Below are 15,502 nucleotides of genomic sequence, written 5' to 3' on the forward strand. Positions count from 1 at the left end.
AACGAGGTGCTTTGTGGTGACTTGCAGAAAAGAAGGAGGTTGATATGAGGAAATAATAAAAATTGCAACTCAAGTAATTGCTACATGCTATTAAGGAGAATAATAATACTAGTTCTGCATTTTTATGACATTTACAGTACATAAATTTCAACTTCATGTATTTTACTATCTTGATCTTTTGAGTAGAATTCAATTTTAAATTTTTTTATTTTGCCTTTTAGAAAAACATTTTTTTATTTCAAAATTGTCTAACTTACAAGTGCCTCCTTTTAGTTTTTATGAAGCATCTTATTGTGTCAATAAATGACTGCTTATTTCTTATTTTAAATTATTTTCTGTATGTGTCCTGAACAGTAGTATTAATCTTTAAAGTATTTCTCATTTCAAAATGGGACTTCATTTTCCTCTTAAAAATTAAATTTGGGGAGTGATATTCACACTTTTTTTTGGAAGTAGCATCCTTTATTTATCCCAGAATAAATTTTAAATATATCACTACTATATTAAGTAAAACAAAAATTACATTATGAACGCGAATTTGCTGTTTTAGTTTATATGTGCAACACTTAGAAATGTTAGGTTGAAAACAAAAGTTCGAAATAAAAAATTATGGATGATAATTGTTCTTTTTTTCCTGTCTTCTTTTATTTAGATTATGTTGTAAACTGACTGCCCTATTAAATACTGGTAATATTAACAGGTACAGAAGCATTTTTTTCTTGCAATTTATCATTTTCAATTAAATGGACCTGGCAGCCTGAAAGTGAATAGCCTCTACCCTTGTCATCAATATAAAGTAGAACAAAAGTTACCTTCAACCTTAAACACTAGTATTATAATATGTCAACAGAATTGATATTTCACTCATTCATTTATTGTTGCACAACTTATATAATTATGAAAGCATGTGCCAAACAGATGTTCCTTTGCTCTGGCTGGCCATTTAATTGAGCTCAGCATCCATGTGCTGAGATGGTATACATCATTGTACTGTCTTATGTGTGCAGACATGCATTGAATTTTAAACAACAGTATTTTTTGTATTAGGCACTGTAGCTTTCACCTCTAGAAGTTTGATTTAGGTCCTTTTTAATATATTCTCTAACTTTTGAATATATGTAATTTAATTACAACAACCATTATAGTATCTTTGAAGATTCTAATGCCTATCAGTTCTGGGTTAGACTGAAAGGAAGTTTGTATCTCCTCATTATGGTCACAGTGTCTTCCTCCTTTCCTTGCCTAAGATTTTTCTTTTTTGCATGCATACTCAAGATGTGTTGATATGTGGTTTTAAAATTTTCATTCAATTAGGAATGTTTTCAGCATTAACTTTTCAAATGTCTTTCTGTTGTTTTCCCAACTTATTGGCAACTCTGGTTACCTGTGTATTAGGCTGACTAAATATGATCCATATCTCACTGGTGGTCTGTTTAATTTCCTCTTTTTGTCTTTTTTTGTTGTTGTTGTTCCATTTAAAATCATTTTTATGGCTGTGTCTTCAAGTTCACTAATCTTTAATATCAAATCTTCTGTTAATTATTTCTAGTGGGAGTTTTAAAAATATCACATCCTATAGTTTTCATCTCTTGAAGTTAGGTTTAGGTCTATTTTACATCTGTGCTAAATATGTTCAGTCTTTCCTGTAGTTTTTGAACAAATGGAATACAGTTTTAATAACTGTTTCAATGTTTTTAGTTCTAATATTGGTGTCAGTTGGGTTGGTTTTGGTTGATTTTTCTCATAATTGGCCATATTTTCTGCTTTTTAAAATGTTCGGTATTTAAGGTATTAGACATTGTGAATTTTATCTTAGGAGATGGGTATTTTTATATTCTTGTAAATATGAACTTTGTTCCAGATGCAAGTAATTAAAAACAGTTTGATCCATTTGGGTCTTGTTTTTTTTTATCTTTTAGCAGGACTAGTTAGCATATTTAGTGTAGAGATAATTGTTTCCCACAACTGAGGGAAGACCCTTGTTTATACTCTACCTAATGCCCTATAAATTATTGTCTTACTCTGTTTTCTGGTGTTATAACAGAATAACATGAACTGGGTAATTTATAAATAAATGTGATTTATTTGACTCATGATTTTGGAGACTGGCAAGTCCAAGAGCATGCTGCTGACAATTGGTGAAGATCATCCCCTAGTGGAAGAGCAGAAGGTGGGAACAAGTGCACATGGCAGATAGAAGTGGGCTGAACTCATTTCTTTTGTCGAGAACACATTTCTGCAGTAACTAATCCATTCCCATGATAAAGACATTAGTCCCTTCATGAGCCCTCATGACCTTATCACTTCTTAAAGGCCCTACCTCTTAATACTGTTACAGTGGCAATTAAGTTTTAATGTGAGTTTTGGTAGGGAAATTTAAACCATATTAATTATGAAGTTTTCTAGTATGGCTCATGGCTATTGCCAATCTTCCCAACCCTGTGTGTGCATGGAGTACTGTTCCTTCTAGTCCTTTGACTAATTTTCTCACATAGGTGCACTGATCAATACAACTCTGCTGTCTTTATGAGGAAGATATTCTGATGTTCTATAGAGCTCTCTCGCTGTGAAGCTCTCTCCTCTCTGGTACTCTACTTGTGACTCTATTCTGTCTGCCTTGGTCTCCCCAGATTCTGAACTTCATCTCTCAATTAAAAGAAATGAAATCTGGATTCCTTCATGTACCATGTCCTGAAACTCTGTTGTGGGCAGTAGGATGGGGTACATGTACAGCTCACTTTGTTTTGTGTCTCTTAGGGATTATTTCTTCACTGTAACATGTATAATGTCTTTAGAAAACATTGTTTCATATAGTTTGCTTTTTTAAAGTTGGTTGAGGAAGAAAAACAATTTCATCCCTAGTACTCCTCCTTAGTTAGAAACAGAAACTGGGTGCATTGAAATTTTGAGTGTTTAATTTTTACACATTTAATACTCATCCACATTTTCAGAAATATTTTTATGTAAAGAAGAACAAGCTCAGTCTGTTTTAGCTTAGATTATGTGTAATTTTGCCTGTTCCAGATCTAATTTTTCACAGTGAGATTTTAAGTAGTAACACTAGGTAGGAATAAAAATTCCTTTGCAGTATGGATGTGTAAATTAATGATAAAAAATGTTTAATGGGATATATGGCCACCAATCATAATATATAAGCACCACTTTTGTTTAGACAAACCCTTTCCATTAACACTTTTTACAATGATAACATGTTGTGGATGGGTGGAACAGGATGACAAAGCAGGATTATCCAGTGATTGTCACCCCACCCCCAGAAATATCAATTTGAACAACTATCCACATGTCAAAATACCTTCAAAAGAGCTAAATAAACCAAATGAGAGATTCCAGTACCTGGTTGTAGCATGGTAGTAAGAAAATACGCATTGAAGAGAGTAGGAAGGACAGTTTGTTACCTGTGTTACTCCTCCCCAACTATGGCAGCATGGAATGGAGAAGAGAGATTGTTCACTTAAGGAAAAAGAAGGAAGTGAGTATGAGATTTTGCCTTGAACCCCAACACTTGGCCCATCACAATAATGCTCAACACCAGGGTGATTCCCACAACTTTGTATTTCAAGCCAGTAACTGCAGACTGAACCTGTAGACCAGATGTAGCACCAGGTGGGACCCCAGAGCCCCATGCTTCAGTCTTTTTTTGAAGACTCAATCTCCAATTTATACCACTGCCAGGCTTGTGTCAGTCCTCTGAACAGCACTCAGCAGCAGCAGGTGGCCCCTGGCTTCTGGCCAGATCTGGTGCCACACCTGATGTAGTGAACCTCAGGCTTCAGGCAGTGTCACACCTGCTACAGAGCTATCCCAAGCAAAGTCAAATCCCTACCTGTGAAGACTGGAATAAGTATCTACATCTTTAAATGTGCAGACATTGAGAAATGATCACAAGAATCAAGAACAATCAGGAAAACATTACATGACCATATGGAAAAAATGTACAAGTGACTGACCCTAAAGAAATGGAGACATGTGAGCTTTCTGACAGAGAATTCAAAACTTTAAGGAAGCTCAGCAAACTTGAAGAAAATACAGAGAAACAATTCAACAAAATGAAGAAAACACTAAGTGACCAGAATGTGAAATATAATGAGATTGAAATAATATTTTTTAGCTTCTACTAGATAATGCATGAAACAATTTTCAAAAAATCAAATCCTGGAGGTGAAAATACAATGTAGGGAATGAAAAATGCAATAGAGTTCATCAACAGCAGAATTCGCCAAGCACAAGAAATAACCTGAACTTGAAGACAGGTTATTTTGAAATAAATAGAAGAAAAAAGAAGTAAAGGAATGAAGAAAGGTTATAGGGTTTATGGTACAGCATCCAAAGAGCCAATCTTTGAGTCACAGGCATTCATGAAGGAGGAAAAGATAAAGGGATAGAAAGCTTAAATAGAATTTTTTTTTTTTTTAATTTTGAGATCAATGTAAATATCCAGGGACAGAAATGTCAAAGATCTCCAATCAAATTTAAACCAAATAAGGTGACTCCAAGACCTATTATAATACTATCAAAAATTAAATGCTAGGAAGATCCTGAAAGCATCAAGAGAAAGGAAGCAGATAACATAAAGAAATTCAAATATAGCTAGCAGCAGACTTTTTGGCAGAAATCTTATAGGCGAAGAAAAAGCAAAAGGATATACTTAAAATGCTGAAAAGGGGGGAAAAAAACTGTGAGCCAAGAATAGTGTACCCAGCAAAGGTGTCCTTCAGAAATGTAGAAAAGATGAATACTTTCCTGGGCAAACAAAAACTGAGGCAGTATATCACCACCAGACCTGATATACAAGAAATGCTAATAGGAATCCTTCAAGCCAAAAAAAGCACTAGTGAATAATATGAAAACATTTGAAAATATAAAACTCTATGGTAAAAGTATACAGTGAAATCCACAATACTCATATTGTAATGGTTGTGTGTAAATCATTTTTATCACTAGTGTGAAGGTGAAAAGGCAAACCTATTAAAAATAGTAATGAATTTAAGGATATGCAATATGAAAATTGTGACATGATAATTACTGAATATGGAGGAGTGAGTGGAGTAAATGTGTAGAGCTTTTGTTGTTAAAATCAAAGTGTTCACCACCTTAAAACAATTTATTGTGGTTTTTGTAAGCATCATGGTAACCACAAAGCAAAAACTTACATTAGATACACAAAAACATAAAAAGCAAGAAATTAAAAATGTAATACTAAAAAAATTACTTGACCATAAAGGAAGATACAGGAAGAAAGGAACAAAACTTGGCAAAACAACTAGAAAACAATGGACAAAAATGGCAGTTGTAAGTCTGTACCTATCAATAATTATCTTGAATGTAAGTATATTTTTCCAATCACAAGACATAAAGTAGTTTAACAGATTTTTAAAAATCCAACAATATGCTGCCAAAAAGAGACTCATTTCACCTGTAAGGACACACACAGACTGAAAGTGAAGGCGTGGAAAAAGATATCCCATACAAATTGAAACAACAAAAAAAGCAGGAATAGCTGTATTCATGAGGTAAAATATGCTTTTAGTAAAGAAATATAAAAAAGGTCATTATATAATGTCAAAAGGATCAAGTAAGAAGATAGGACAGTTGTGATATATGCAACCAATGTTGGAATACCTACATATATAATATGAAGCAAATATTAATAGATCTGAAGGGAGAGAAAGACTGCAATGCAATAATTGTGGGGTACTTTAACATCTGCCACCAGCAATGAGCAAGTTAGCCAGAAAACCAATAAGGAAATATTGGACTTTAACTATGCTTTTGATCAAATAGACATAACAGACATACACGGGATATTCAATCCAAGAGTTGAACAGCTGAAAAGTGTGACTTTTTTCAACTGCACATGGAACATTCTCCAGGGTAAATCATGTTAGGCTATGAAACATGTTAAAAAACTTAAGATACCAAATAATATTTTCTGACTACAAAATATAAAACTATAAATCAGGAACTGGAGGACTTTGGAGAATTCACAAATACTTGGAAATTAAACATCCTTCTGACTAGACAGTGAGTCAATGAAAAATTTAAAGTTATACTTAAAAAATTCCTTGAGACAAACAAATGGAAGCCTAACATACCAAAATCTATGAGAAACAGTGAAAGCAGTTCTAACAGGGAAGTTGATAACAATATACACTTACATCAAAAATGAAGAAACATTTCCTTTCACCTACTTTTCACTTTAAGGAACTAGAAAAAACAACGAACTAAGCCTGAAGTTAGGAGAAGGAAGGAAACAATATAGATTAGAGCAGAAATGAATGAAATAGTAGGAAAATGGTAGAGTAGATTTACAAAACTAAGAGTTTTTTTGAAGAGCTAAAAAAATTGGAAAAGCTTTTGCTAGGGCCTGAATAGCCAAAACCATACTGAGGGAAAAGAACAAAGCTTTAGGAAATCACATTACCTGACTTCAAAATATACTACAAAGATACAGTAACCAAAACAACATAGTACTGGTATAAAAACACACATGGACAAATGGAATGTTATGGACAATGCCCAGAAATCCCATGTTTATAGCCAACTGATTTAGACAAAATTTCCTAGAACACACAATAGAGAATGGGCAGTCTCTTCAATAAATATTGTTGGGATAACTGGATATCCACACACAGAAGAATGGAATTAGGCCCTTGTCTCACACCATATACAAAAACCACTCAAAATAGATTAGGGATTAAATGTAAGATTAGAATCTATGAAACTACTAGAAGATACATAGGAGAAAAGCCTTATGACATTGATCTGGGCGATGACTTTTTGATATGACCCCAAGAGTAATGGCTACAAAAGCAAAAATAGGCAAATTGGGGTCACATCAAACTTAAAAGCTTCTGCACAGCTGAGGAAAAATGAAGAGACAACTTACAGAAGGAGAGGACCCATACCTCTCATATGCGAACTATACATCTCATAAAGACTTAATGTCAGAATTCTGTAAAAAAACTTGGCTCCATATCAAGAAAACAAGATATTAACAAAAGGGTAGAAGACCTGAATAGACATATCTGAAAAGGAAATAGATGGCCAATAGGTATATGAAAAAATACTCAATATCACTAATCATCAGGGAAGTGTAAATCACAACCACAGTGAGATATCACCTCACGCCTATTAGAATGGCTGTTATGAAAAGGACAAAGACAAGTGTTGACAAGAATATGGAGAAAAGGGACCCCTTACATTCCCAAAATTACCACAGCCATGATAGAAAGCAGTATGGAGGCTCCAAAAAAATTAAAAATAGAACAACCGTATTGTCTACTAACCCCACTACTAGCTACATATCCAAAGGAAATGAAATCATTATTTCAAAGAGATATCAGTACTCCTGTGTCCATTGCAGCATTTTTCACTGTAGCTAGGATATAGAATCAACCTAAGTATCCACAAATGAATGGATAAAGAAAATGTGAAATATACACAATTAAATACTCTTCGGCCATGAAAAAGAAGGAAATCCTGGCATTTGCAATAACGTGGATGAATTTGGAGGACACGATATTAAGTGAAGTAAGCTAGGCACAGAAAGACAAATACTGAATGATGTTGCTCATGTGGAATCCGAAAGAGTTGATATTATGGCAGTAGATAGTAGAGGGTTAGGGAAATGTCAAAGAATATAAACTTTCAACTATGAGGCTGTACATGTGTACATTGTATAGATTTAGTCATTCTACAACTAATGAATACTTCAGAACATCATGTTGTATAGAGTAAACTATAAATCTTATCTGCCTATATGAAAATTAACAAAAAGTTGTCTTTCTCTTATATGTGGTAGCCACTATCTAACTGAGGATGTGAGCTCTTGAAATATAGCTAAACTGATGACCTGAGTTTTTATTTTTAATACTAATACATTTGAATTTAAATGTAGCAGTATATGGCTAATGGCTACTCAAGTGTACAGTGCAGTTGTAGACTGTTTTATTTTGCCAACCGTTGATTTGGGTCTGCTTTATCATATGATGTAGCTTCATGGAAAAAAAAATCTATTCAAAATCAAATGTTAAGTTGGCATTTTATTTTAATCCAGAATAGCCCAACAAAGTAAAACAACAGTGACCTTCCCGTTTTTTATTGGAAGCGCTGTAACTGTAACTTCTTGTTATTATCTTTTTGTCTATGGTCATTCTTTTTACATTTCTTAGCACAGTTTTTCATAGATTTTCACATTTTTAATGACAAATTCAGAATAAATATGTATAAGATGTTAATCATGTATCTACATTGATTGTGATTATTAGATTATCTATTTCCTGGGCTCAAATAAACCTAAGATTATTTTGCCAAAACATTGTTCCTGAAGTTATTAAATAATTACTCATTACCAAGACTTAATGATTTGGGTCACACCTAAGAGAAGGCACCGGGTGAATTGGCGGAGTCTGTTCTAATATGACTTGGATACAGTGTATAACTGCCTTACAGGCATCTTGGTCACGTCTTTGAATATTTTTTTTCCTGTGTATTCTGAATACCTCATCTTCTCAAAAAAACTTTTCTAAAAAGTTTTTTTTAAAGATTATTTTGCCTTTGGAACACATTAAATATATTTATTTTTTTAAAAACTTGCAAAAGTAGGTACATACAACATAATTGATTCTTATAGATTAAAAGTAGCATGATGACTTGTAGTAGTTGGCCCTCCTCTTTATTTGTGAAGTAAACTCTAAAACTGTTTAGTATTTTTTTTTTAAATGACAAGTAATGCATGCCTACATGGCCTGCAGAGAACCTTAATAATAAATTACAGATTGATGCTTAAGCAGTAATAGTTTTTATGATGTAAAATGAAATTTTGACAATTCACTAAAACATGACATTGTAAACTCAGATAAATTTTGAAGAAGCGAATACCTGTTTTTTTTTTTTTTTTTTTTTGTAACTTCTTTGCTGATTTATATTCTGACAATTTTCTTGGAGAAAGTAAATGAACGTAGAATTATGTTTTTAGTTAGCTAAACAAATCAATGCTTTATATTAATCAGTGGGATTGTTCTTTTGATTCTAAAATTTGTTACAGATGTTAATTAAGGTAATTGTAGATGTATGTAATGTTGAGATAATTGTTCTATAATACAAGTGTTAAAGTGACGTTCTTGTAAGAGAGACCACCTTGTAAAGTAAAATAATTTGAACAAATATTTATTTTATAACTTAAAATACTTTTGAAGTTAGGTTTTCTTATTAACTGTTTAAAATGTGAATTGCTGGTTTCATTACTTTGATCTTTTGAATAAGGATTTGAAACAGTGTATACTCATGTAGCATTTGTACTGATGTTATGAAACTCATTTACTTTTTAATTTTTTGACTCAAAAGAAACATTTAAATCTTTTGTATGGTTAATATTTTAATGCAATGTGTTTTGTTTACTACCTTTTATTAGATGCCATTATTTCTGCATTTAGTGTTGCTGGTATTTTATTTTGTGAAGATTTACGAATGAGTTGCTAAACATTTGCTTTGAGTTTCAATGATAGTTTATAATTTAGTTTCTATTCATCAGAATTATGAGTTGACTTTGATGACTGATTTAATTTTGTTCTACAATGAAGTGGTTCACTATTAGAAGCTTATTTTTAAGCATAATATACTAAATTAATTAATAGAATCTAATTCTTAAATAGTTGATAAGATAGTTTTTCTAAAATCTTTTCTAACCCTTCATATCAAATATTACTTTGACCTGTTTAGTATTGGCTGGTTTCATCAGTTTTTAGATTCATTATATTTCTTTTGAAAAGTGATGTTTTGAAGATTCTGGGTCTCATTAACGCAATTTACTTTTTTATGCACATGTTGGTAATTTTGCAGCTATTATGTAGATTCAAAGACTCTCTCTAGCTTATCTACCAATTCTTTCTAACTCATAATAAGAATTTTCATTTTGACCATCCTTCTTTCCACTTTGTTGGGCATTAAGCAATGCAATATTTAGGTATATACTTAAGCTTCAGAAATTGACTTTCTTTTTAGTGAAATAAACAGAGACTATTTCCCCTCATACCACCCAGCCTGACTCCCTTTGCATGCCTTTTATTGTGAACATAGACTCTGCAATGAGAGGAAAGTGTGAAAAGTGAGGTTTTAAAGTACCTCGTGCTGGATACTTTCTTATAGTCCTTTAATTAATATGTCTGTTCTCGGAAGTAAAAAATCCCATTTTAACATATAAAAAGTTAACTGGAATTCATCTGGGACCAGGAATATATGAAATGATTGCTAGACAAACATAAAGCTTGCGTAGAGCTGAGTGTAAAGACACACAAGACGCAGAGGAGCCTTTTCCAAACACCGAGAGCCAGAAACCTCGCCCACCCACTAAGCCATGAGGCTAACCACATGTTAAATGTTTAAGCAGTTTACCAGTTTATATGAGTAAATGTGCTACCTTTCATTAAAATGAAATTAGATATTCTTTTTTGGAGGGCAGAAGGATAGCCTTATCTTTTTTATGTGTATGCAAGAAAGAACTGTTGGAAATGTCACGCTGCATGGGAAATACTGTTTTACTGTAATTTCTATGTAGTGAATTAGTGAACGGTACAAAAAGACATCAAAAAATATCTACTGGATGTGTAGCTATAAGCAAATCTTCAGAACTCAACCTATATGAAATGCTTGGCTGTATTTCAATAGATGCAAGCCTGTCCTGGCTGTAAGTTTATTTTATTAAGGCAAAAACATTTACATTTCTCTTGAGTTATCATTTCGCAACTGTCTGCTGTGGTTATGTAAAACTGCCCTGTTTTTTTAAAATTGTGATTTTGTACCAACTGAATTTTTTTCCTAGAACATATAAGTAGTTGGTATATTTTAGAAGTTCAAACTTAGTAGCACTATTTAAAGTATACACTTAAGTTTCATGGTATTAGGAAGAACATCTGCAGGAGATTGTCTTCTGTTTTCATGTCATCATCAGGCCTTTGCATCTGGTAAAAGAGAATTTTGAGATGCATCCTACTTCTTCATGCTTGAATTTTGTTAACCTAATTATGCATTTCATAAGGTTGAGTTCTGTATCTGTGTTTAAGTTAATTCATGAAAGAGCCTGTAAATACTTTTCCTATGTCTCCTTAAAGTCTTGAAGTTTTCCTGTAATTTAAGTAGTTGGTTTGATGGGTAACATAGAAATAAGTCAGTTCGTAGATGGCATCTAAGTAACAAAGGTAATTCCGTAGTTCAAAAAGTTAAATAGAATGTTGAGACTTTTAACATTAAGCAGCAGTGTTGTTCCTTAGTCCAGCTGGCATGGGGGTATGTAGTGAGTTACAGGCATATGCCACCATGCCTGGCTAACTTTTGTATTTTTTGTAGAGACAGCATTTCGCCTTGTTGCCTAGGCTGGTCTCAAACTTCTAGGCTCAAGTGATCTGCCTGCCTCAGCCTCTCAAACTGCTGGGATTACAGGAGTGAGCCACCATGCCTGGCCAAGAGTGACAAGAGTTAATATATTATGTATTTAAAAATAGAAAAGAGGACTTTAAATGTTCCTAAAATATAGAAATGATAAATGTTCAATATTCAATATCAGTGGTCAGCTTAGATATACTGACTTGATCAATACACATTCTATGCATGTAACAAAATATCACAGTACCCCATAAATATGTAGAAGTATTATGTATCAATAAAAAATTTAAAAGTTTTAAAAATGATCACTAGAATATTTTCAAGAAAAACGTAACTGCTTAAAAGTAGTCTCTATAAAAACCCTCTTAGTCTAAGAAATAATTACATGTTAGAGATGACGATTATTGATTACATTGAAAGAGATTCTTTTTAAAAACTTAATTTACTTAAATGGATGATCACTCTTCTTGAATTTTATTTATATTGTTAATTTCTTAGTATATGTAATACTGTATTTCTATCTCGCTTAGTTAAAAATTATGAATTAAGTTGAATGATTTGATGAAATCACATATACTTTATGCATTTGACTCTAAGCGAAAGAGAATACTAGCATTTGGTTTTTCAACCTCATGTTCTCTGTAAGTGTTTACTACATCTGTATTTATAAAGGAGGATTCATTGACCTTAGGTATGTCTTGAAGCACAACTAGAAATTAACACAAGTTAATGAAGATTATTGCAATATTGTAATCATATGGGTTTTGAGCTTCTTTAATGTTTTTTCCTTCCAGAGAAAGTTGACGGGAATGATATTCTAAAGATTGTCTTTTGTGTTTTGCAGGTTCATTTTCTTGATTTTAAATTAGTACCTCCCAGTCAGAAAATGGAAAACCTAATGCAGATTAAAGAATTTTCAAAGAAAGTAAAAGAAAGAAATATTTTGTTATATGGCCTTCTCATATCTTACCCACAGGTAGGTAAAATGTTTATCTTCAGAATGTCTGTTCTGTAGACTAGTTTTAATGGTAGGTATCTGATTTGTTAAAAGCAGAGGATATTAATGTCAAGTGAAATTATGGCTGGAAAGTTACTCATCTATGTGTGTGCTATCATAGTAGAACCTCTTGCCTCTAGAAAAAAATAGAAACCAATAAAACTCACTAGTATTTGGGAAATGCTAATGAGCAAACATCTCATATTAGGTATCTCAAATAGAACTGTCAAGTTTATCAAATAGAAGCATGATTTGCCCAGTTAAAATTGAATTTCAAATATATAATACTTTTTGTAAGTTTGTTCCAAATATGAAATTTGAATTTCAAATCTAATAAAATTCTTATATTTATCTGGAAACCCTACAAAGCCATAATCCTTGTCCACTGGTATAATTTAAGATTGTTTACTTTCATGTTATGTTAAAGATATTGGTAGTCAATTGTTTCTCTCCCTAAACAGGTTATTTAATCATTTGAAAGCACTGCCTAGCATTCAGATTATACGAGGGCATGGTACTTAACTAGAGAAATGCATTCATTGTCACTGTCTTCAGCAGCTGCATGCTAGGTACACTGAAGACATAATGAGCTAGCATTACAGATTCTTTGTGCAGAGAAATGCTGTTTAAAACAAAGAATTTGGAAAATCTATTAGGAAATAGATTTAGGGGAAAAACTTTGGAGAATCTGTGGATTTGTCCTTTGTGCACAGATAGCTTTCATTGAATTTGTGACTACTTTAGAGTTTCTTGGAGGTACCATACAAGAGTCTAGCAAGTTAAATAGTCCACTGCTTTTTTTGGTGGTCTCAAAAATAATTTGGTATTGAATGTCCAGCGAATGACAGATATGTAAAGTTATTTATGGGTAACAACAGCTATTGTTTATGAAATTATTTCAGCTGCATTTTTAACCTGTGGGTAACATTTCTTCTGAAACTATGCATTTTAATTAAATATAAGGACCATCTTTTAGCTAGTCCCTTGGTTTTCTTTTAACTTAGAGGTGGTTGTTTCTTCTGCTTCCAAAATATGCAAGCATGACCTCAGTTATCAACAACTAGGCAAATTTTAGTTCACGTCGGATAATGGAATTGCAAAATGTTAATGCTGTAGGAGGCTACTGAAGTCAGAACAACCAAGGCCCAAGGAGTTACATATATTTATTTGCCCAAAGACAGATAACTGGTAGAGTAACAGAACTCAGATCTGTATCCATGGTCAGTAATATTTTCTCTTTAAGAGATTCTTTTTGGGCTGGGTGTGGTGGCTCATGCCTGTAATCCTAACACTTTGGGAGGCTGAGTTGGGTGGATCACTTGAGGTCAGGAGTTCAAGAGGAGCCTGGCCAACATGGTGAAACCCCCGTCTCTACAAAAAAATTAAAAAGTTAGCCAGACATGGTTGTGGGCACCTGTAGTCCCAGCTACCTGGGAGGCTGAGGTGGGAGAATTGCTTGAATCTGGGAGGTGGAGGCGGAGGTTGCAGTGAGCAGAGATCCCCACCCCTGCACTCCAGCCTGAGAAACAGAGTGAGGCCCTGTCTCAAAAAAGAAAAAAAAAGAAAAAGAAAAAAAAAGCTTTTTTGGTTGTACTCAGATTATTACAGTGGGGAAGATCTGTTCTTTTTCTCTTGTTGTCTAAAGGAGTCATTGACAAATGCTACTATTGTCACATAGTGCAGTTAGAAAATAGACTTTATTGAGGCAAATCTCAATCAGAAATTGGAGAGTATAAATAATCCCTGGAACTCTCATTTGGTCAGGCAAAAAGAGTCTGTATGCACTGCACTGTAGTTGACTTTCCAGTAGAGAGTAATGTTGCCAGGTTATATATATGATGTCCAGTTAAATTTGAATTTCACATAAACAATAATTTTTAGTGCATTTTCCAAATGTTACATAGAACATACTTGAATTGAAAAGTCCTTGATGTTTACTTGAAATTCAGATTTAACATTAACTCAAAAAGAAAATTTATTACTTAAAACAACCTCTTTGTAGATAGCTTAAATATAGACTTACGGATTATGTTATTGGCTTGGCCATTTACACATAGTATAAAGTTTTCTGACTTTATCCAATGCTCAGTAACTCATGTAAAGTAATTTGGGATGATTTGAAATTCTTGCTCTAGATTAGAAGTGTAACATAAAGCTTGCTTTCACAATTTGTTGAATGAATTGAAACCAGGCCTTACCTCTCTCTCTCAAATAATCCTATAGACATGACTGTGGCTAATTAAAATGAGCTTTCATAGTTTAATACTTAAAAGAGACTAAGGGACAAATAAGAAAGTTACCAAAGCAGTTCTGTTAATTTTTTTTTTTTTTTTTTTGAGACAAAGTTTTGCTCTTAATTGCCCAGGCTGGCGCGCAATGGCACAATCTCGGCTCATTGCAACCTCCACCTCCTGGGTTCAAGCGATTCTCCTGCCATAGTTTCCCTAGTAGCTGGGATTACAGGCACCCACCACCGTGCCCAGCTAATTTTTGTATATTTAGTAGAGTCGGGGGTTTCACCATGTTGACCCAGTTGGTCTTGAACTTCTGACCTCAGGTGATCCACCCGCCTCGGCCTCCCAAAGTGCTGAGATTACAAGTGTGAGCTACTGTGCCTGGCTGTAAAAGATTGTTGAGAATTATTATAAAAATCCCCAAAACAGGATATGGAACAATAAAATGAATTTTTTTGGTAGCAAAATTAAATTAGACTAAGTCCCTTTTAAGTATAATTTTAAATAATTCTATGTGTAAAATATTATTCACTTGTAATTATTAATCTAACTTTTCTATGCAAGTCATCGTTAAGGTCCATGATACAAAATTATATTTGAGGAACCTGTACTAATCACCTAAAAATCTGTATTTGATCTAGCAGTGAACTTACAGAGACAGAATATTTTTGGCATGAATAGCCTAAGCCAATAGCTTGTGTGTAGTCTTAATTTTGTTGAAATCTGAAAATACCTCTATAATGACTTTTTAATGCAAATATTTGCAACTATATATTTTTAAATTTTGCATGTGAACTTCTGTGACAGTAAAAATTTTAAAGCCTATAAAATATCTAAAGTACTGTAAGCAGTTTTGTCTTTAACCTGTGCA

The 15,502-nt window shown here is 33.2% G+C and overlaps 1 protein-coding gene across 3 annotated transcripts in view; it reads left to right on the plus strand.

The window, feature by feature from the left end:
- The window catches only part of CRPPA (CDP-L-ribitol pyrophosphorylase A), a 332,461-nt gene that overhangs the window by 190,527 nt on the left and 126,432 nt on the right, over positions 1-15,502 (plus strand). For all 3 annotated transcript variants that reach the window (XM_001105001.5, XM_015133927.3, XM_077996995.1), the window contains one exon: positions 12,245-12,376. In XM_001105001.5, coding sequence (XP_001105001.2) covers positions 12,245-12,376 — 132 coding nt within the window. The remainder of the gene's footprint in view (positions 1-12,244; positions 12,377-15,502) is intronic.

The sequence above is a fragment of the Macaca mulatta genome, chromosome 3, assembly GCF_049350105.2.
Source record: "Macaca mulatta isolate MMU2019108-1 chromosome 3, T2T-MMU8v2.0, whole genome shotgun sequence".
NCBI lineage: Eukaryota > Metazoa > Chordata > Mammalia > Primates > Cercopithecidae > Macaca > Macaca mulatta.